Source organism: Bactrocera neohumeralis, chromosome 4, assembly GCF_024586455.1.
Source record: "Bactrocera neohumeralis isolate Rockhampton chromosome 4, APGP_CSIRO_Bneo_wtdbg2-racon-allhic-juicebox.fasta_v2, whole genome shotgun sequence".
Taxonomy (NCBI): domain Eukaryota; kingdom Metazoa; phylum Arthropoda; class Insecta; order Diptera; family Tephritidae; genus Bactrocera; species Bactrocera neohumeralis.
The window spans coordinates 69333735-69357190 of NC_065921.1; the positions used below are offsets into that span (position 1 = coordinate 69333735).

Below are 23456 nucleotides of genomic sequence, written 5' to 3' on the forward strand. Positions count from 1 at the left end.
TCAATTCAGCGCGGCCCAGCGGAAAGAGAGACAAATTTTCGGTCATTAGTTACGTTATCGCAAACATATATACATATACAAGTATATTGTATGTTTCGTCATTTGAGTGAAGCTGTGAACCCATTTGAAGCAGTTCAAGTTCACTTCACTCCGTCCAATTGGCGTCATTTCAGGGACGACCTTGGTGCATGAGCGAGTGCCCGCTTCGTCACTTGCTCAATACCATGTATTAAGATTTATTGGAGCAAAATAATTCGTATGTAAATATGTATGGAGCGTAAAGTCTGTCGTACAAGTATGCAAGTAAGTCAAGCATAAATTTGGTTAGTTGACTAAGTGCCAGCGAAATGGATGAGTAGCTACGAATAATAAATATTTCTAAAAATATTGGATTTAAGGAAAGTATTGCGAATTTAGCGTAGTCTAAAATATTTTGTTTTGATCCTTTATCATTGTATTTGCCAATACTTTCACCAACAACTTTTGATGAAGCAAGAAAAAGAAAATCGTATAAACAAACATATGTATATATTTTTAACGGTAGCAATATAAGTGATTATAGACTTCGAATTACAGTAGCAACAGTATGGATGGGCCTTAGACAGAGGTAAATCGACGTCTATCAATAACTAAGTGGAATGAAGACATGGCTGCTAAACTGAAAGTAGAGGCGCTTAAAGTATAGCAGCGAGGACCTTGTAAGCATCAAAAAAATTATATAAAGTTGTAAAAAGGAATTAAATTTTTAATTTAAGAAAAGACCTACGCAAGGACAATAAGGATGATATGGGAGGCCTTTATGAAGAACAAAAATTAATCAAAACCCAAACCTGTTGCAATCATCATAAATACGAGACACAGTAGGAAAAGCCGAAAAATTACTTTCTGCAAATTGTTGACTATTAATAACAACTTTTCAAAGTAACTGTCACCATTCGCTCAAAATACAAAATTGTCTTGAGTGACTTTTGTAATTACATGAGCTTACCGTTATTTCTGAAACCGTTAGCATTTTTTTTATGTCAGTCTTTCGAGCCAGTTGTAAAACTGAGCAAAGTTGATCATGGTGTTGTCAGTAGAGAAGAAAACAGAAGTCATTGCTTTATATAAAAATAAACGTCAAATAGCTCGTCAATATATGATTTTCAGGATGATTCAGCCCCTTGCCATAGAGCCAAAACGGCAACTAAAACAGAAAAATTTTGAAACAGATTTTTCAATAATTCATTAAAAACACTTATGAGTTAGAAACCAAAAAGATTTTTGTGGAATTGAGTATCCCACGAGGCCAGGAAACAGTCATGATCTCAATCCGATAGAGAACTGATGGCATTATACGGGCAAAATTATAAAAGAGGTGCGCTTAACAATTCTAAAAAATAATGGGAAAAATTATTGAAGCTGTGTGGAATGAAGAAACAATAAAAATTATCTTCAACGCTTGTTTGCATCAATGCCGAAACGAATAGCTGAGGTTACTAGGAGGAGAAGGTGTTCTTTAAAATACAAAGAATTTTTTTAATGAAATAACTTTATTTCCTTTTTTTATGTATTCAATTCGGAATGCATCACACCTCGATAATGAAGAAAATTGCCAACATAATATTGATTGTTGACCTGCTTTGACGTGTTTTTTTTCGGCTTCGGGTCACCTTTGCCACGATATTCAGTCGATTGATCGTCTGTTTCCAGATTGAAGGTATAGGTCCGAGATTCAAAGCCAGTAATAAATGTTTTATGGTATCCTGGTAGTCGGAAAGTATTGTTAAACAAACGTTAACGCGACACTGTATTTCGAAAAACTTGAGTGATTTTGTAGCCAATCGTGCTTTATGTTTTCGTAATCCAAAACGATCTTTCAAAATGATTTTCACTGATTCTTTCTATATTCCAACGATGTTAGTAAGATCTTTGTCTGTTAATCGTCGACTCTCAAGTATCAATTCCTTTATTTTATTGATTATCACTCATTCATAATTTGTAACAAGCAAAAACACTTGCTCACAAAAAACAATTGTCACCGAAGTAAAAATCGTCAAATGCACTTCATGTACTGCAGAAAGACAAGCGTAAACTAAACACTAATGATTAATTTGATCTGAAATTTAGCACAGATATCACTAACAGTCATACCAACCTAGAAACAAAATATTTTAACAAAAAGGTTTTTACTCGAAATTTAAACTAAAAAGTCTTACTATTTTTTGCCCACATTCGAACGATGTATGAGTGTATTTGTGAGTAATAATACTTTTCATATTTTGATTTTATTTTCATTCTATTTAGTAAAATTAACAATAATAATAATAAAATTAGAAATTATTTCACTAAATTTTGTATAAAAGCCATGTATTTCAATTTTATATTATTATGCGATAAAGTAATAATCAAGAAACTACAACTCAAGTTTCTTTACTCGCGTTTATCTCTGACACTCATTTGTGTGGCATTTGATTTATTTTTATTTTCGTCTGCCTGCCTGTCTACATGTGCACTTGTCCCTAAATTTAAATGCTTTTGGAGTTTGTTTGTTGGTCATTTAGCTTCACAACAACAATAAAAACAAAAAATTATAATATTAAAACAAAATATGTCTGGCATTATGCCACATTAAATTAATATTTTTATTTTTGAAACCTGGCGTTTATGTACCAACCCACTGCGGTCCATTTTGTGTGATGGGATCATTTTATATGTCACTTTGGTGAACTGTAGGCAGCTAAAATGTATCACTTCTGAGGAATGCGGACTTTTTCCGAAAATATAAAGTTGAAATATTCTTGTGGAGCGAAAAATATGCGAGCAAGTATTTCAGAGTCAGGCAACTCTTCACACTTTTCGAACACTGGAGTATCTTCCAGGTGGCCAGGAGAGTCGCTGATGTAGCTAACAACGCAGGAAACAACATAAAGTAGATCAATACCATACATACGTCGATAAGACAAGGCGACAATTAAGCCAATAGTCTCAAACCGTATTACGTCAGAGAATGCATTTCAAAGATGGGAGTCTTAGACGTAGCGCCTATCGAAAAGCGGCAGCATATATACTGTGTTCCAAGCCATAATGCTATTCCGTAATATAAATATGTAGGAAATATGTAAGTTGCTAAAAACTATACATAATGAAATTTCCGAAAAGGCTGAAAGAATAATCAGTGTGATATAGAATACCTTAAGGACAGTGAAGGGGAAGTGAGTGGCAGTAAAATACACATTCGTTTTACACAAATGGTCTCGAAAGAACTGCAGTAGGGTTTTTCGCCTAATGACACATCACAACTTACTGGCATCACACGCAAGTCCGATAAGCATTAGTAATGACGATACATGCCTAAAGTGTAGAAAAATAGGCATGAGACAGACGCTAAAACACCTCCCACGCTTTTGTTCCGCCTTATTTAGAACTTATCTTAGATATCTAGGAGCTTCGTAGAACAAAGTCCACAAATATCGTTTTCGTCCTCAAACGCATCAAGGATTACGATTTAAGGGAATGCACCAAGAAGGTCCGGTCCCTTAACTGGGAAGGTACCGCTGCCCAACTGGTTGATGTCCTCGTGAAAATAAAGGCTGACATTAACCCGGCCAAGAAGTGCGATGGATGGGGCAGGGACTGAGATGAGTAGGTCTTTGTTGCATTTACTACAGTAGCCATATAAAGGAGCGCAAATTCGGTGTGGGATTCCTGGTGGGAGAGAGACTCCGCTCCGAGTCCTGGCAATCACCCCAGTAGATGAACGTCTAGCTACAATCCACATCAAAACAAAGTCCGACGGAAGAAGAAGAACCCAAATATGGGTTCTATGAGGGCTCGTGGCGCACCTTTGATAGCTGCCCCGGCACGATGTCAAAATCGTGCTTGGCGATTTTAACACCAGGGTGAGCAAAGGAGGTATCTTCGGCACAACGGTCGGTAAATTCAGCCTCCATGATGAAACATCCCTAAATGGGTTGAGGCTGATCGACTTCGCCGGGGCTCGAAATATGGTTATCTCTAGTTCTAGATTCCAGCATCGGATCGAAAAACCACCAACCAAATCGATCATGTTGCGATAGACGGAAGACACGTATCCAGCGTTTTAGACCTACGTACGCTCCGAGGTCCTAATGTCGACCGGATCACTATCTTGTTGTAGCGAAGATGCGCCTCTGTGCAGCAAATAACGCACGTCAACAAACGCAAGAAAGGTTCGACGTCGAGAAGATGAAATCATAAGCTGCAAACGAAACCATTGATTTTCGGATAATACAAAAGAACAGCTGGCACGGAAAGAAATATCGCAAGGATCAATGAATCCCAAGATAATTAAAGATAATTTGAGCCTAAGAAAGGTGAAAGCACGATTGGATCCAAAATCACTAAATTTTTTCGCAAAACAGCGTCTTGTTAACGCGTGTGAAATAATGCTTTTTGACTGCCAAAATTTTGACTATTTTAGTCAATATCAATTCAGCAAACTCAAAACAAAAAAAAAAAACAAAACAAATAAATCGAGGCTTAAAGGAAACGAGACCAAAGCTTTTAAGCGTCTACATATTTTTTAGTAAATTTTTTTTAATGTTTCATTGAGAGCAAGGCTTAATAATTGGCATATCTTCAGATCGCTCATTAATTCAACATTCGCTCACAATGAAGTACATAACAAATACATAACATACGCTTCTGTGCAATTTTAGTTTATTAATACCATCAGATGATAGTTATGCATGGTCACAAGTGAAAACTTCGCCCTAATCAATGCCTTGAGACCATAAACATGAAAGCAACTAGCAAAAGTATGCCTTACCTGCTAGATGATATAAATACAAAATATAAAAACTAAAATTGTACAAAGGATGTGGCATACATGTTTCTAATACTATACACACACAAATACATGCAACAACATATCCACAAATAACTTTAAGAAGCGAATTTTCCATCAGTTAGCCACTCAGGCAGCGAGGGTAGAGACACTGCCACCACGTGCTCCAATTCAATTGGAGTTGGCTGCATTTAAGCAGCCGTGAGTTGCCAACAGTAATAACGCCCGTATATGTTGCATACTTTGTGGCGCATAAGCACCTACAATGTAACTATAAAAATGCCATTTTCAGTTCCACATATAAATAAAATACATTTTCTGATTATGTTTGTGTGTGTGTCTGCTGCGCTCGCTAGAATTTATGCGCGTCGCCGATTTGCTGTTCACCTGTGGCTATTCGCCTGTAAATATGCTTTTATTTTTATCGATTTACCACACACCAGCGCACACATCACATGCATATGCACGCACATACAGTGATATGAGTTAGCGCTTTTCTATTTCGCTGCTGCGCTTGCTACAATGCCGTTTTGCAGGGTGCGGGTGTACGAGCGGTACGCGGAGTTCTGCTTATAGCGTTATGAAATGAGCAGCATAACGGATTGTTATGCCTGGAGGTGTACAATCACGAGTTTTTTTTTATTTTTATTCTTTTGTGCAGACGTGTAAAGTCAGTATTTCCGGTACAGCTCATAATTTTTTTGGTTTTGTTTGTTGTAATTTTGGGTTGGGGTGTGAGAATTTATTTTTTCTTCTAAGCAAATTATTTTTGTTGTACTTTACGCGTTGTTGAAGTAATTAAATTTGATTAAAGCTTGTCTTTTAGTAATTTTTTATATATTTTAATGGTACTTAGTGCATACTTAGGGGCTGTAATTACGCTTTTTTCTTTATAAAAGCGTTTTTCAATATTTCGAATATAAAATTCCAATGCCACCGTAATTACATATTAATTTTAAATTGACTTTAAGAGTGAGTGGAGGTTTTACACTGTTTATAGTGACTTTAGCCCTTCAACTTTTCGTTGTAATTTTTGTAATACGATTTGTCCTTTGCTTCAAAATAGGTCTCAATTACGGCCATCTCCTCTTCATTCGACGAAAACTTCTTCCCAATTAGTATTATTTTTAGGCCTGACGACAGGAAATAGTCGCTGGAGGGCAGATTTAGAGAATACGGTGGATTCGGAAGCAATTCGAAGACCAAGTCAAAGATTTTTGCTGTCGTTTTCACTGATTTGTGACACGGTGCTTTGACTTGGTGAGACAGCACTTTCCTTTTCATCAAATGCGGCTGTTTTTCGGTTATTTCGTTCTTTAAACACTCCAATAACGCTATGTAATATCCGCTGTTGATGGTATTTTCTTTAGTCAATATAAATTATTCCATGCGCATTCCAAAACACAGACGCCATAACCTTGCTAATCGACAGTTGCATTTTTCCATGCTTTGAAGCTGACTCATCACGTACAATCTACTCGGATCACTGTCCATTGGACTTCGAGGTAAAGCGATGGAGCCATGTTTCATCCATTGTCACATATCGATGCAAAAGCTCGTCGTTGTTTTTGGTCAAAAGTGAGTACGGCGGCACCTACTTTGCACGGAGCTTTCTCACACCCAATTATTCGTGAATTGTATGATGTAAACGTGCAATTGATATGTTTAGAGTGCCTGCTATATCGAGCAACTTCACTTTACCGTCCTTCAAAATAATTTTGTGAACTTTTTAATGTTTTCGTTGTTAAGAACCTCTTTTGGGCTTCCACTGCGATTACTGTTTTCGGTGCTCATTTCACCGTTGATTTTTATGGAGCAGTGTTCGGAAACTCGTCATAAACCCATGTTTTTGCTTCAACTGTATATTCTTAACACAAAAGAGCATGTAAGGGCATATATAACGCTCGATCAGGATAAAGCTGATGTACTAATGCAACGGGCACGCATTATAATTGGCTGGGTTAACTGCAGGCTGCGACTGAAAGAAAACCCCAAAAGGTGCTTTCGCTGCTTTGGTCCAGGCCTCTTAACCTGGGACTGCAAAGAACCCGATAGGAGAAGACAAGGTGCTTGCATAAAATACGGTCAACCAGGTCATAAATTGAAAGAGCGTACAAAGCCCCCCTCATGCTGTCTTTTCGAATACGCTAAACACGAAAAAGTGACCATATCCCGGGTTCCGCAAAATGTGCGCTACAAATGAATGCCACAAATTCATAGATGTAAGGCTGCTGATGCCTTACTCTTGCAAATTTTGAACGGCTACGGCTAATCAACATAAGCGAGCACTATAAAACCAAATAGATAGGTAACTGCCAAGAATATAGTAGCCCTACTGCCGCTATATGACTACCATCAGAAAGAAACGCCATCACTGTAGACAAAGGAACGGTATCGGGTTCGTTTGGGACAGATGTGACCTCTTTACAGTAATTAGCTTTGGATATTCTTTGAATGTGTTTGATGGCAATGAGAATGTACAGCCCTTGGCCTAATAAATTAAATTAAATTCTACAACATCTCTAAAATTTTGTCCTAAATTTTCAAGTTGATCCGAGTAATAGTTTCGGAGATACAGCCTTGAGAACATGAGCGCTCGAGGCTAGCTAGGCTAAGTGCGCATTCTTTATTCGAGTTCTTCTCTAAACTGTGTTTTTGAAGTCGGTTGACAAGATTTCTCGAGAACTACTTAACCGATCATCTTGAAATTTTACATAGGTCTTTGAGATACAATTCATAAAGACTTGGACGAAGGATTTTTTTTCCGATTTCATCTATTTAAAGAAACAATGTCGCGAAATTTTCACTGAAATTTTAATTTTTTTGTAAAAATGTCCTTCAAAAATCCAATTTTCAGTTTTTTTTTCTTCCCCCAAGTTCTAAGTTAAGGTTTTAACGAAAATACGAATTTTTTTCAATTAAATGATCTTGTAAGGGAATATCCTGCCAACGCGGTCGCATCTTTTTTCAGAGTGGTCACCGGAAATGGCGTCGCAATGGCTGAGCTTAACATATTTTTTTCCAAAAATTTCAGAATTTCTTTCTTAATAGTGTATGTTTGTAACAATAAAAAAGTCCAATAAAATATTTAATTTTTTATATGAGAGAAAAATAGTTGAAAAAAGGCTGTTTTACCCGAGGAAACCGATGTAATCCCTTAAAATGAAGACTTTTTATTTATTTATAATTCATAGCTTACTTATTGCAATCTGTTTTGTCTAATTTATTTAAATTTCACTGCTTTTTCACTTAATACCTAAATGCAAGATTAACGTCTTCTATATAGGACACGTACTTTCCATATATTTTACATGTAAAACAGCAACGAGATGTGAAAGTAATGAGTAGCATTAGCATAAATTACACTCTTTACAAAAATACAACTGGCGCTAAAAGACCAGGTTGAAAAGTTCAAATAATTGTAACATTGTACGGCATTACGCCCAGAAATGCAGAAATAAATGCGCTGAAAATGTGCCCAAAATTGAAGCAAAAGTTAATAAAAATTAAAGCTGAAAAAGATTGCACAAAAAGGCATCAACGCTAAATGACAATGTCAGTAATTACCGTTAACAAGTGAACGAGTACATTTTTGTTGCAACAAATGCGCTGAACGTGACTAGCGCCATGGGCACGTATCTATAAACGTGTGTAGGTGTACAATGGTGAGATTCAGGAATGTGCATATATTCGAGAAACGCTAAAAATACAGTACGAGTACGAAGTGACAGCATAACAGCTGCATTAGAGCGTATTATTTTAGAAATACTTCACTGAGTTGTGCTTTGAACAAGTTCTTCTTTTCTTCGTTTTGTGATCTAAGCACAAGTAAGTAAAATATACGAATTTTCAGGAAGTATACAAATTACCGTTAAAATAATTTCATTGTAAAATAAATTTTTGTTTTATTTGAAAATAGTTCAGCGAAAATGATTTATTGTAGCAAAGGCGGTAGTTTGCTTACGGCTTTTACCAGCTGTTTTCTTTTCATTTACCTAGTAGTTTTTCGCTTTAGAACGAATTGTTGTAAAATCAGCGCCAGAATGTAGGCCACCTTGTTTGTTCACTATTCACCGTATGCAATAGTAAATGACGGAATTAAAACTTTGAAATCTAAAAGTCTTAAACATTCATTTATTTTAAGGACTTACACACTGCTATCGAAAAGTCGTATATGCAACTAAAAAATACCCATCTTGTGTCAACAAAAAGGTACCAAGGAGAACCGATATTAATGTTTACAAAACCAACATACGGAAGAGCAAAGTCGATCCTTTTAAGTCATCCAGAGAAATTAAGATCGAAGTTAATGATGAATATGGTTGACGAGAAAAACCACTCCTGTCAAAGCGCCACAACAAAACTCGACTGGCATTTGCAAAGGCCCACAGAAAACAACCCCCACAATTTTGGAGGAACGTGCTTTGGAGCGACGGAACCAAGATAAATTGGATGGGTCTAGATAGAAAAATATTTGAACATTGTTATCATAATCTGCGCGTTTTCATGCATGACGTCGGAGCGATTGTTCGAATAAAAGGAATAAATGATAAAATCAGTGTTTGCGATATACTGAAAAATAAAATGGAGCCATTTGTATTTGAATCCATGCCTAAATACGGGTCATTTATGCGAGATAATGATCCAAAGTACACCGTAACAGTAGTAAAGCATTGGCTCGACAATGAAAAAATTAGAATATTGGATTGGCCTGTACAAAGCCCGGGTCTGAATCCAATAGAAGATTTACGGAATGTTGTTAAGACGAAAATAGCAAACAAAAAATACAACAATTTTGAAGATTAATGGACTGGATTTGAGAAGGCCTGGTATTGAATCCCAAAGGAGTATAATCAGCATGTAGCGGAAATTGGAAGCGGTGATTATAAATGAAGGATATAGTACTAAAAACTAACGAAGTGAGCAGTCTTATGCTATTTTTATACTCTCGCAACAAAGTTGCTAAAGAGAGTAATATAGTTTTGTTGGCATAACGGTTGTTTGTAAGTCCTAAAACTAAAAGCGTCAGATATAGGGTGATATATACTAAAGTGATCAGGGTGACGAGTAGAGTTAAAATCCGGATGTCTGTCTGTCCGTCCGTCCGTCTGTCCGTGGAAGCTGTAACTTGAGTAATAATTGAGATATCATGATGAAACTTGGTACACGTATTTTTGGCTCCATAAGAAGGTTATGTTCGAAGATGGGCATAATCGGGCCACTGCCACACCCACAAAATGGCGAAAACCGAAAACCTATAAAGTGTCATAACTAAGCCATAAATAAAGATATTAAAGTGAAATTTGGCACAAAGGATCGCATTAGGAAGGGGCATACTTGGACGTAATTTTTTTGGAAAAGTGGGCGTGGCCCAGCCCCTACTAAGTTTTTTGTACATATCTCGGAAAATACTACAGCTATGTCAACCAAACTCTATAGAGTCGTTTCCTTCAGGCCTTTCCATATACAGTTCAAAAATGGAATAAATCGGATAATAACCACGCCCACCTCCCATACAAAGGTTATTATGAAAATCACTAAAAGTGCGTTAACCGGCAGAAGGAAGCTGCACCCAAGCTTTCTTTAAAAATTGAAAATGGGCGTGGCGTCGCCCACTTATGGACCAAAAACCATATCTCAGGAACTACTCAACCGATTTCAATGAAATTCGGTACATAATATTTTCTTAACACTTTGATGACATGTACGAAATATGGGTTAAATCGGATCACAACCACGCCTTCTTCCAACATAATGCTATTTTGAATTCCATCTGATGCCTTCGCTGTATAATATATACTTTTCACAAATACGGTATTTGAAAAATATGTAAATGACGGATAATGAAATCTCGATTATCACTTTATCATTCGAGAGTATAAAATGTTCGGTGACACCCGAACTTAGCACTTCCTTACTTGTTTTTTAATAATTTTTATACATTTTTGAACCCCTTTTCAGATTCCGCTTACAATTAATAATTCATACTTAGAGAACCTTTGTTAGAGACAAAAATTTTTCAGAGTACGAAGCGAAGAAAACAATTGCAATTTTTGACCCACCCTAATATGCATACTAAAAATTTTGAAATATTTTGTTTTTGGGAATTTTGTCCCAAGAAGAAATTTTTTTGTTTTTCACCGCCACCTGCGCTTAGATCGACTTAAGGTCTTTTGTGCCCTCTCCTAAGTCACAACGACCCACCTAGGCCCAGCATATTGATAAATTCCAATATACTGCTCGGTGCTAGTGAAACAATGTCATTCCTATTTGGAAACATGGATCTAAGAACCATCACCTATGCAGTCAATTAGCAAATGTACTGGAGTTTCAGGCTTCCGGTCGCAGAACCGAAAATTTGCACAAGAAGCTAGAGGTATGTTATATAAATGCTTCATCTGCTTACTGTGCCAGTGTAGAATGCGATAAGTAGCCTCAGTTTGTCACAAGGAAGAGTGATTACATATTTAAACCTGCTGAGGTTATAAACCCCCATTAACAACTTGACATGGCGTATGTCTTGGAGTTGTTGCCAATACCTCTCTGCCTACTCCTTCTTCCTTGCGGAACAGCTCCTTTATGGTATGAGAACGCACCGCCTCTGAAATGTTCAGTTCCTACCAACTGGCGAGCTCATCAGCCAGTTCATTCCCGGCTATACCTTTTGATCGGACACCCAGATAAGGTACATTAGCTTTCGTTCCGATGGACTATGCAGCCATTCTATACACTTCTGCACCAGTAGTGATTTGAACTCATTGACAGTGATTGCTTTAAGTGCTGTCGCTAGTATGCTTATATATTCTTTGCGATAGTTGCGTCTGATAATTATTTCTACGCACCGACTTATGGAAAAGACTTTTGCTTTAAAAATGCTCGGGAAAGTTTCCATACGTATGGAGAGTTTGTTGCGTGATCCTGTGGCTCCACTTGATTGTACTATCCCTTAGCAGTAGCTCGAGAGTGAAATCATTTCATTCAGCCTTACTGCTACGGGTAACCTTGAATGCTATTACACCACATAAGTCCTTCATTCGCTGGGATGAGCTTACCTTACCTCTGCCAAACCCTTCTGCTGTCATTTGAAGCAGTATGTGTTTGCTTCCCTGGCCGATAACTAGTTGAATTGGTGTGTCAAGCATGACTACAAGTGCAACCTTCGGGCATGTGCGTATGCCACCCGACATGTATGTAGATGCATGCAAGTCATTGCAGCTCCGATAGTTGGATCCCTACCCAAGTCTGCGATTCTTTTGAAGCTCCGTTCTCGCGAGAGTCGGGTCTACGTAACCGGAACGGACCAGGAATTTTTTTAAGAAGCTGTACAAAGCTCTTCTGTTTTACTTAAATGGTTTTGAAACACTTCAATTATTTTCTTCCTACGCCTTAATTTCTTCAGTGAAACATTTTTCCTGCATATTTGATGAAATTCATGCAAAAAAGCAATAACAAAACTCAGTAGTCCGTCAGTACTGCCAACAGCCACACCTTCTGCATGTGATAACATTCACAGACTAAGCGGGCGGCTTGACGACACTCAGCTGGCTTAAAGCAGACACTTGAGTTTTTATATTTAAATGCTGCCACATAAGTCGACATAAGTCATTATTAATCTGTGACGTTGGAAATTATGCGCGGCTGACGGAGGTGTAAGTTGATGAGCAGCGTGCCTAAAGTGATGTTTTTTTGGTACATAAGTGTGTGCCTAAACACTCGAGATTAGTATAAAAGGGTAACTGCAACGAACCGCTTTTATTTGGTTTAGTTTTTCAATGTGATATTACGGGTTATACGAAGTCATATTCGGTGCTCAACGAACAACCCACAATACCAAGAACCACTAAAAATTGATTTTAATTCGTAAGTTTAATTCATTTGGATCTTGCAATTAATTTCTAATTACTTTTAATTTAGTATTTAAGAACAGTTTGATCAGTTGATTTGAGTATCACTGAGAGATCCAACTCTTATATATCAACAAATCTGTCCAGGTATTTCAAATTCAATTGCTTTTAACTTATTTTTAACAATAGACGCACTCTAAGGTTCGGTTCTTCTTCTTCTTTATTAGCGTAGACACCGCTTACACCGCTTTATGTTTAAGATCACAGTGTGTTATAAATTATTATCCCTCTTATGCGCGTCTCTGACTTAACTGCCTGGTTAATATATCCAAAAAAATATGTATAAAAGTGGACAACTTAGTTAAGCACATACGTTTTCGTATCAACTCTTAAAGCTAACCCTTAAACTCTGCGTACTGATCTCTTTCTTCAAACCTCATTTACAGTCTGAGCTCTGCTTTATCCTTCATTTATTGTGTCAGCCACACATTTTATGCGTTTACGCAAGACTTCAAGTGTCTTTGCATTTACTTAAACAAACAATGGCAAATAACGCAGTTACCGTTATCTTAAGACTTCAATTAATTTTTGCTTGACTTTGTATTAAATTATTGAGTCCCGGTTGCGTGTTTCGCGGTGTGGTTAAGCTAACTTATTATTCTCTACACCGAATGCTGTAGGTCTTATAATGTAAAATGTTGCAATTGTAGTGAAAAAGTTTAATAATTTAGCTTACATTGGCCGAAGGGGGAAGATTGGTGGGTATTTGATGTCCATGCTTTTATGAAGCCATCTTTAATATTACTACAAATTCGAAGGATATTGAGGAATCGTGCTTATTTATCGCGCTAGAGGTGGTAGAAGATATCAGATCATTCGGTATATGATAACAGATTATCGATTATATGAAAGCAGGGACCCATTTAATTTTCCGAAAAGTCCTTTCTCTGGGATGATGCGAAATGTGCATCCTTTTCAAATTTTCTAGATGAATGTTACCTGATATGCGCGATCAGCTCTTTCAATCGGTTGTCCTCTGAGACTCTCAGTAAAGGTTCTTCTGTGGCTCTACATATAAAACCATAGTCAACAAGTTGCTTTTATCAGTATTTGTGGTGCACTACAAACCACACCAACTATGGCTGTAAATGTTTTGCTGCATATAGCACCAGTGGACACAACCCTCAGAGTCAGCACTCTGTGATCCACGCGGACTTTGATTTCATTCTAAAAAACTTGAATCATGGATGTCTCTTCTATGCTTACTAACATTCCTTCGAGGGAGGCATGGGAGAGAAAGACTGGAGAAAAGCTGAGAGATGAGTTTTTTACGCATAAATCAAAGCTTGCAGGAAGAGTTGATGGAGGAGTATTCTGTTGGGAACTTTCCATCAGCTCCAACTTTAAATTTTCTGAACACTGCAGCGTGTTTCAAGCGGAGGTGGCTGCCATAAAGTTAGCAGTTGATCTACTTTTCCGGAGCGTAGCCTCCTTTAGAGTGGTGACTATCAGCTCTGCTAGTAGGGCAGCGATATTAGCCTTGAGTTCGCTGACTGCACCCTCAATACTAGTGAAAGGATGTTTATGTAGATTACTTATTTATAGCATCGAGTTGCTTTCTGATTAAACTGGTTTGTGTGACTATTGATCTCAGATCAAATCAGCTAGCACTGGCCAACTACCAGCAGCTGTGCGGTCGCAAGGTCCTTATAGTCCAGGGTAAATCGTAATATGACTAGGAAACTAGGGTTTCGTTGGGTATCACAGAGGCCTGAGAACAACAAACTAAGTATGATCTCTTCTCGGCGCCGAGGGATCAGTTATATAACCTTCACTAATCATTTTAACTTCTGTGTCAGGTGTAACAAATCCAGGATCGGAAACATATCGGTAGCTTGGTAAGATCCTTACATTCCAACTTGGGCAAGAGACTTTTCATATATATTATATATAAATATACATATATATATATATATACTGTTTATCTCAGATTTATGTATAAATTTTGCAAGCATAATTAAAAATAAAATTTAGTTACGCATACGCCGCGGTGCACTTGGAAATTTGTACACTTCTGTGATGAATAAGCAAACTATTTATGTTTTTATTAAGGTAATAAATATATGTAAAGGATATTTATATGCACATATATAGTTAGTTTTTCATCACTGAAGTAAAAAAATTTCCAAGTGCACCAGAGCGTATGTGGAACTAATTTTTTTTTGTAACTTTGCTTACAAAATTTATGCTTAAATGTGAGATAAAAAGTCTGCATGCCTAATTAATTAAAAAATTTTTATTACAAACCTGTTTTGGCTGTTATTGTTTGAGTTATGTGGCTAAAAGCCATATGCATGGTTTGTGTGAATTAAATATATAGGATAACGCGTGGTGCTTTTCGCTCAGTTGTCAATTTTATTCTGATTATTCTTTTTCAAACTACTTCTATTTATACTTATGCTAGTACTGACGCGCAGGTCAGTTGTTTTTCAAATCTTATGTGTACATATCTACTTCTAACAAAGGAATGGAAATATTAATGGTTTTGGGACTATTTGTATTTACATTCTTATTGTTCTTATTTTTACTGATAATGAAAAGTATTTGTACACATGTGTGACTATCTACAACTAGTACTTATAACTATACATAAATATTTATGTTGTCTTAGCTGCACTTAAGTTGTAAACAATGTACTCGTATATGTAAACATGTACGTATAACCAAATACATGTGTAACTGTCTATAACTGTCTAGGTTACCTTCGATAGTTTTCATCATCAGGTCAAAATGCTCATTTGTAAAAAGGTTACTTGGTTGCGATGGGTTGGAAAATGTGCTGATTACTGTATCTGATCTTTTACATTTTAGGTACACAATTATGGTTGTTATTAATGTACCTGTTATTGAAATGAGGACATACTAATATATATTTCGTTTTGATGCATCTTCACTAAATTTTTCTATCTTCTGTAGGTTTTGTATGTGTATTTGATGCAGGTAAGGTAGCGTTGGGATTGTGGCATGCTCGGAGATATTCAATTTGAAGCGGTTCGTTAATTCAGGCACCATAGATGGACTTTTTTCGCTCACCGGGTACTTTGTATTATTTATTAAAATATCGTTGTCGTACATTATTAAGAATGTCCCCATCAATTCATTCGTTTGGTTTCCTTCCGTTAAGATTATATTCTGGTTGTTGACTAACAGAATGTTTTCGTCGATTTGGATGATCGGAGGTACATGGTATGCTGTAGTTGTCTTACAGGTTGCCGAAATGTTGTTTAGCATTTGGTACATGCAGATATCAAATGTATCAATTTGACAGAAAGGGATAGTTACAGTTTCCTTGCAGTTATAAAGCGGACTACGGTATTTCCCGTATTTAGCAGCATATTTATTTCTTAAATCTAATATCGTGTTATTGTATACTACTGGAAAAATTTCTATTAATGGGCAAACAGAGTATACTTTTGGTATCTTTACCAAATATTTTAATATCTCATTATTAGAGTAGATCTTAACATTACCAGCAGCCATAAGGGCACTTATACCTAGTTGGTAATTTTCTTGATTTAATACTTTCTTAATTTCGTTATCTGATAAAATTACATTATTTACTATATTTAATTTAGCGAGCGTAACTGAATAGACAACATTAGTGAGAAGCGAGATTACTCTTTGATTACGAACAGCTATTATCTGAAATAAGTCTGGATACATTTTATTTTCTACTTTCTCGTAATGATTGTACTTGAGTTTATTAATTTGAGAAGTTAACTCGTTTATCTTATTTACTAAATCAGTATTTATCTCTATCTGCTGGTTTTCAGCTTCTATTAGCCTTGTTTGCCTTTCTCCTAATATCTCGAAATCACTGTGATCCGGAGTGCCAGCAACAAATTTCAATGCAGAACCTAAAAAATTTATTGATCTAGTTTTTCTACTGCGAAAGCTCAGTGCATTAATGAGGCGAAGCATCTCGTTGGCATCGGCCTCCAAGGATTCCTTTTTCTCTTGGTTTTCGAAAAGCTTTTTAAGGTTGGATACGTCAAGGGCCACTTCCTCAAATTCAGTTATGTTTATGGTATGTACAAGATATATGTAGGTGTCATAAATAGCTACTTCTCCTTTTTGAAATGGGATATACCTGGAGTGGCTGTAATCTAGAATCTTGGCCTGGATGGTGACCATATTGAGGAGCCTGTAAAAATCAGATATTTAGCGAATGTTGTCTTTATGTACTTCTTTTCCATCTACTAGGACAGTTGAACCTAAATCCTGTTGTACTGTTCTTTCAACATATCTATTGGTTACTTTAGTACCTCTTCGTTTGTCTAACTTAATAAAAAATTTTTGACCTGGGAAGAATTTTCTATCCTTCCGATTTATATTGTGAATCTCATTTTGTTGGTTCTGAACTTTTAGTAAAAGTTCTCGAATTCTCTCTTTCTCAGGTGTTGGTAAGGAAGATATAACATCTATCGGCCTTCGGTGGATCGTTGAATGGATTGAGTTGTTATATTTTGTAACTGCTACCTGCATTAACTCTTTTATGTCCGTAAGTCCATTTTCCTGTTTTACTGTTCTAGCAATTTCGCTAAGTGTAGAGTGAAATCTCTCAACTTGGCCATTTGTACTGCTATGCATTGCAGGTGCTGTGAAGTGCGTCATATCAAAATTGTCTCGAATGACTGATTTTATTGTTTGAGAGCAAAATGTTGCTTCATTATCTGTGACTAAAATTTTTGGGTTTTTGAAAAATCCTAATATCCTAATTATTGGTACTTTTAAATCTACAATTGAACGAGAATCTATGGGTTCAATGAATGCAAACTTTGAAAATTTATCCAAGCACGTCAAAAAATATTGGCCATTTGTACTATATATATCCATGTGCAGGATTTCCCCAGGGTAAGTGGGTATTGGGGTTGATTTCATAATCTGCTTTTTGGGATGTCTAACATATTTACTTTTCGCGCAAATGCTACAATTTTTCGCAAAGTCTGTTATCTTTTTCCTCATTCTAGGAAAAAAATATTCACTAATTAATTGGAGAATATTTTCTCCAGCGGCTCGATGAGCGCGATTATGTTCTGTAGCGATTGCTTCAATTTGATCACTTTCGTTTGGTAAGTCCATAACCAAGTTTTCTGTGTGTTTAAAGCGAACCGATGGAAATAGTTCTACAATCTCATTTTGTATTTTTCCTAGCACAGTGAGTGGGCAATGAATACCATTAACAACATCTGCATTAATAGCATCTTTTAGTAAATGATATAGGGACTGAATGTCGCTAAATTGAATATCGTGACGCTTATATCCAGGAAACGGAGAAGTTACTACACGGTCAGAAGTTTGCGCTTCTGATAAAACAATTTGATTTCTAAAACTATTGATAGTTGTTGGTACGGTCTGAATAAACTGGGTAAAAGAAAGCTCGCTGTTTGTGCAGCATTGTGTACTGTACTGATCAGTATTATCGCATTGGTTCATGTGTTGAATGTACTGCCGCGAAAGGGCATCTGCTACCACATTTCCAGTACCTGGTTTGTAATGGAATTTGGGCGCAAATTCTTCTACAAAACTTCTCCAACGTTTTAGTTTTGTATTGGGGTTACGGTCCGAAATGGAAAATGTTAGCGGCTGATGGTCTGTAAATATGTTAAGGTTGTTAACGCCGTACAAATAATTTCGTAAATTCTGCAATGACCAAACAATCGCAAGCATTTCTCTTTCATTAGTAGCATAGTTTTGCTCTGCAGAAGATAGTGTGCGGGATATAAAAGTTATAGGTCTTTTCTCCTGCGATAGTACAGCTCCGATTGCTACAGAAGAAGCGTCGGTGGTTAAATCAAAAGGTTTACTAAAATCTGGAAAGCGAAGAGTAACATCTTCAGATGCAAGGATTTCTTTTAGTTTATTAAACGCCTTTTGAGCCTCCTTTGACAATGTTATTTGTTTACTACTTGAATGCTTCGTGTTTATATGGCCGTTTTCTCCCCTTAATATTTCCGTTAGCGGCTTTGAAATTTTCGCATAATCTCGAATAAATCTCCTATAATATCCTGACAGTCCTAAAAAGGAGCGTAATGCCCGAAGAGTTTTGGGTTCGTCAAATTTTAGTATGGCAAGTGTTTTATCGTCAGCTGTCTTAAGGCCATTCTCGGAAACTACAAAACCAAGGAACTCTACGCTAGTTCTGAAAAATTTGCATTTTTCCAATGCTATTCTCATATTAGCATCTAGCAGTTTTTTAATGATACTCTCTATATCGTATATGTGAGTCTCAATATTGGGAGAGAAAATTATTACGTCATCAATGTAAACATGACAACGTGCCCCGATATCTTCTCTCAATATGTCGTCTTTCGCTCTCTGAAAAATACTAGGAGCATTTTTCAACCCAAAGGGCAACCTGCAAAATTCATACTTGCCGTTATTCACGGAGAAGGCTGTTTTCTCTCGATCCTTTTCAGCAAGAAAAATTTGGTGAAATCCCGACTTTAGATCGATCGTTGTAAAATACTTTGATTTTCCAAGATTCGTCAGAATCACATTTGTGTCAGGAATTGGATACCGGTTAGGAATAGTTTTTTCATTTAATTTGCGAAAATCTATTACCATCCGTAGCTTTTTGCTACCTGTCTCATCACTTCCTTTTTTGTCTACAACCCATACTGGGTTGTTATAGCGAGAGCGACTTTTGCGTATGATTTTGTTAGCGAGAAGTGACTCGACTTCGGAATTTACAAATTTTGTTGCAGACATTTGATAAGGATAAGATTTCGAATAAATAGGTTCGCTAGTTGTTGTTTTGATTGTCGCCACTACTTTAGTGTTATATGGTAAAGCTTCTTCTGGGTCTGCAAATACTTTTTCATATGATTTCAACATATTTTGAAACTTTAGGTTTGCCCGGGCGGAACATTTTCGACAATAGTTTGCAATGTATTAATCTGAACACATTCCAAAAAACTTATCTGTTCCCTGCCATTATTATAGTTCAAATATCCTGTAATTGTATTTAAAACTCCGCCAATTTGCCTAAGGAAATCAAATCCTATAATTCCATCAAAACTTTCTAGATCCTTTAAAATATAAAATTCTGTTATTGTACCAAATACCTCTATCCAACATTTTTCGAAAATAGTTGTGGTACCATTAATGGATGATAAACTGAAAGGTTTTTCCAGTTTTTTGATTGACGTTAGAAATTCATGGTTAAATACATAATTTTTCGCTGTTCCCGTGTCAATAAGTAATTTAAGTTCTTTCCCATTACGTATTTTAATTAACACATACGGCAATTGAGAATTGTTATTAAAAAATTTAGTGCGACTATCCTTGGAAGTATTCTTCATTTCTTCACTTTCATATATTTGGTAATGATTCACATGCTGACCACAATTATTTTGTCTATTATTATTACTATTGTTATTGTTCTGTCTTTGGGGATTTCCTGATCTTGTTCTATAGTTAGAACGATTGAAATTTATTAAACGCATTTGCTGCCTATTATTATGCGTGTTGTTTAGCCGAGAAAAGCTGGGATCAACGTCCATAGGCTCTGGTTGTGGTTGTGACAAGACTGTCCTTTCATGATTATGTGCCGTGCGATATTGAGGATGAGACATTCGGTAAGAACCACTGTTTCTATTTGCGAATGCGTTAGCAAATGTGTAGCGTTGTTGATTCATTTCTAATTCTTGTGCTAAGGCTAAAGCGGTTGATAAATCTGCCGGGCGACTTGAAAACAAAATATCATTAACGGGTCGATTTAACCATGAAATGAAAACACGTAAGGCATCATTCCTATACTTCTCATTAAGAAGTTTCAAGGCTTCTGTTTCCCCGTTATATTGCATAACTGCTTTATTTGTAAGGAGTGTCAGATGCTTCTCTACTGAATCGTAATAGTCCGTAATGGATTGTCTTCCCTGTCGCAAAGTGGAGAGTTCTTGCTCTAGAAGATATAACGGTCTTTTGTCCGAGTATGTTTGGTCAAGCCTTGCTATTATAGCATCAAAATTCAGGGGCGTGCTAAATGATGATAACATGGTATCCGCTGCTCCTGTTATTTTATTTCGTATTATGGCAATGGCTTGATAATACCTATTTGAGCCTAAGTGTTTTTCATAAGGCTTCATAGCTGCTTTGCAGAATGTCGCCATGATGGATATCGAACCAACTCACCGGAAAACTCGGATACAGTCTTCACAACATCGAGTCTAATATCGCATTGGATATTTGTATCTATCTCTATGTCCTCGTACCTCAAAACTTTTGGTGGAGCAACATTTAAATTCAACGCGTCAACATTAGCTTGCACCTGCCTAATCTGTTCAGATACGCGCTGTTCCAGCTGATTCGCTACAGCTGTAGTGATTTGAGTAACTAAATCGGTAATGGCTTCTGCGGTTAACGACATTTTACACCTATTTTTTTCGCTTGTCAAAAATGTTGTTTATTTTTACAAAACTTGGATCTTATTCCTAGCGTACAATTTCAATTTTCTTAGATAATTTTATTATTATAATGGGTATGCTTACATTGAGTACAACTTCATGTCCCGTTGTCCTGGCGTGGAATTGTTGACTTCTTTTTCCTTCCCGATTGGCCTTGGCGTGGGATTGTTGACCTATTTTTCTCTGATGCCCGATTGGTCGACTTCATTTGTTTTTTTTTTTAGGGTGTTCTTCTGCTGTTCTATTATCCTGACATAAGGATTTTGGGAACAGACTTACAAAAACTCGTTGGGCGCCAATTAAATAGATGGTTAAACGCGGTGCTTTTCGCTCAGTGGTCAATTTTATTCTAATTATTCTTTTTCAAACTACTTCTATTTATACTTATGCTAATACTGACGCGCAGGTCAGTTGTTTTTCAAATCTTATGTGTACATATCTACTTCTAACAAAGGAATGGAAATATTAATGGTTTTGGGACTATTTGTATTTACATTCTTATTGTTCTTATTTTTACTGATAATGAAAAGTATTTGTACACATGTGTGACTATCTACAACTAGTACTTATAACTATACATAAATATTTATGTTGTCTTAGCTGCACTTAAGTTGTAAACAATGTACTCGTATATGTAAACATGTACGTATAACCAAATACAAATATACAAAACTGTCTATAACTTGTGCGTCGCGTACTACAGCTCTTGCTGAAATACTTACTAATGCTGAGACGGCACATAAATATATCTGAATCACATCATACACAGCAGAAGTGTGGTGTATAGTCAGCCGATGAAGCTTAAGATTATTATGCTTGTATGGCGAAGTGAGTTAAATAATTAGAATTTATGTATATTGTATATGGGAAAAATAAATGCGTGGAGTCCTAGAGCTTGTGTAGATTGAAAATTTTTGAAAATATAAGCGAAATATAACAAGTAATTATTTACAAAATATGCCAGTTCTTCCAAATATTTACATAGCTTATTTTTAGTTTTGTTTTCAAATAATACCTACATCCATCGATAGCCCACTTGATAACCACTGAAAATAAATAAAGTTGAAAAAAATATTAAAATTTTGAAGTTTCAGCAAAAAAGTTGCCAAACTACCAACCTTAGCTATACCGCTAGCCGTTAGAAATGCTCAACGAAAATGTTGATGAGTTCACTTTTCCTAAAATAAAACTACGTGCATTAATAATGAATTACATTTCATAGTAATGATGATGCCGAGCCCAAAATTGCCTACTTAGTCATTACCTAGTCACCTTTTTTAGAGTTTTTTATAATCTTTTTTGGATTTTGTACGTAATATTAAATTTTTCTCTCTGTTTTGAGACTCTCAAAGGAATAATTAATTGAAGTAATGCTATTTTAATCACAGTACTTTTGAGTTGCCGTTATTTTAATCACTAAACTATTAGGTTTTTGGCCCATAAATGGGGAGATATACATACACATAAAAATTGTTAATATGCATTTATATCTATTCCCGGTGCTCTTATTAGTAATTATAGTATAACTAAAATATTGACCGTGTTTTAATTTAATTATTCCAAACACTTACAAATTTCTTTTTTTTTACCAAAACAAATACGCCCAATTGAGCGTTAGTTAAATTTACTTTATTCTCAATAAGTAATTAATTGAAGTAATGTTATTGTAATCACATTACTAATCACCACTTTTAAGTTATCGTTATTCTAATCAATGACATAAATGTAATAAATAAATAAAAAATTTTAAAAACTTTATGATTTTCAACAATAATATTTTTTTTTGTGTTAAATAAATGATCGAAAATAAATAAAAAAGTACGCTGAAAATATGTAACTAACTTTAATTTATTCAAAATTAGCAATTAATTAAAGTAATTGTATGGTAACTTCAATATAAATCATTACTTTTAAGTTTTCGTTCTTTGTATCCTTAGTAGATTACATTTCTGTGCTATAAATTAGCAAAAATGCATAAGAATTATTCAAATAATGAACAATATTCAAAATTAGTAATTAATTAGTATTCCATATTAGTGATCAAATAAACTAATGCTGCTATAATCATAAAATTAACCAACTTTGGCACACATTAATTTCACTCATGATCAATAAATGAGCAAAATCAAATCAATTGCCATTATTTTTGAAAACAACCTTGCCATTTCACTCGAATAAAGAAATTCCCAAAAACCTTTACGTTTTAATTAAATTGCCACCCTCAAAGCAATTTATCACAACCATTTTGCACAGCTGTTATTGCTATACCTCACTGTAGATTACAGTTGTATATGTTTGCTCAGATAAGCCCACATGCTATCTCACTCTCAACTTCAC

At 35.9% G+C, this 23456-nt stretch overlaps 1 protein-coding gene across 1 annotated transcript in view; it reads right to left on the minus strand.

The window, feature by feature from the left end:
• LOC126757056 (protein kinase C, brain isozyme-like) overlaps nucleotides 1-22161 on the minus strand; it is a 56030-nt gene extending 33869 nt beyond the window's left edge. Inside the window, exon 1 of the mRNA XM_050470646.1 lies at nucleotides 22139-22161. Within this exon, the coding sequence (XP_050326603.1) occupies nucleotides 22139-22140 (2 nt within the window). The 5' untranslated portion in view covers nucleotides 22141-22161. The remainder of the gene's footprint in view (nucleotides 1-22138) is intronic.
• Nucleotides 22162-23456: the final 1295 nt, after the last annotated feature.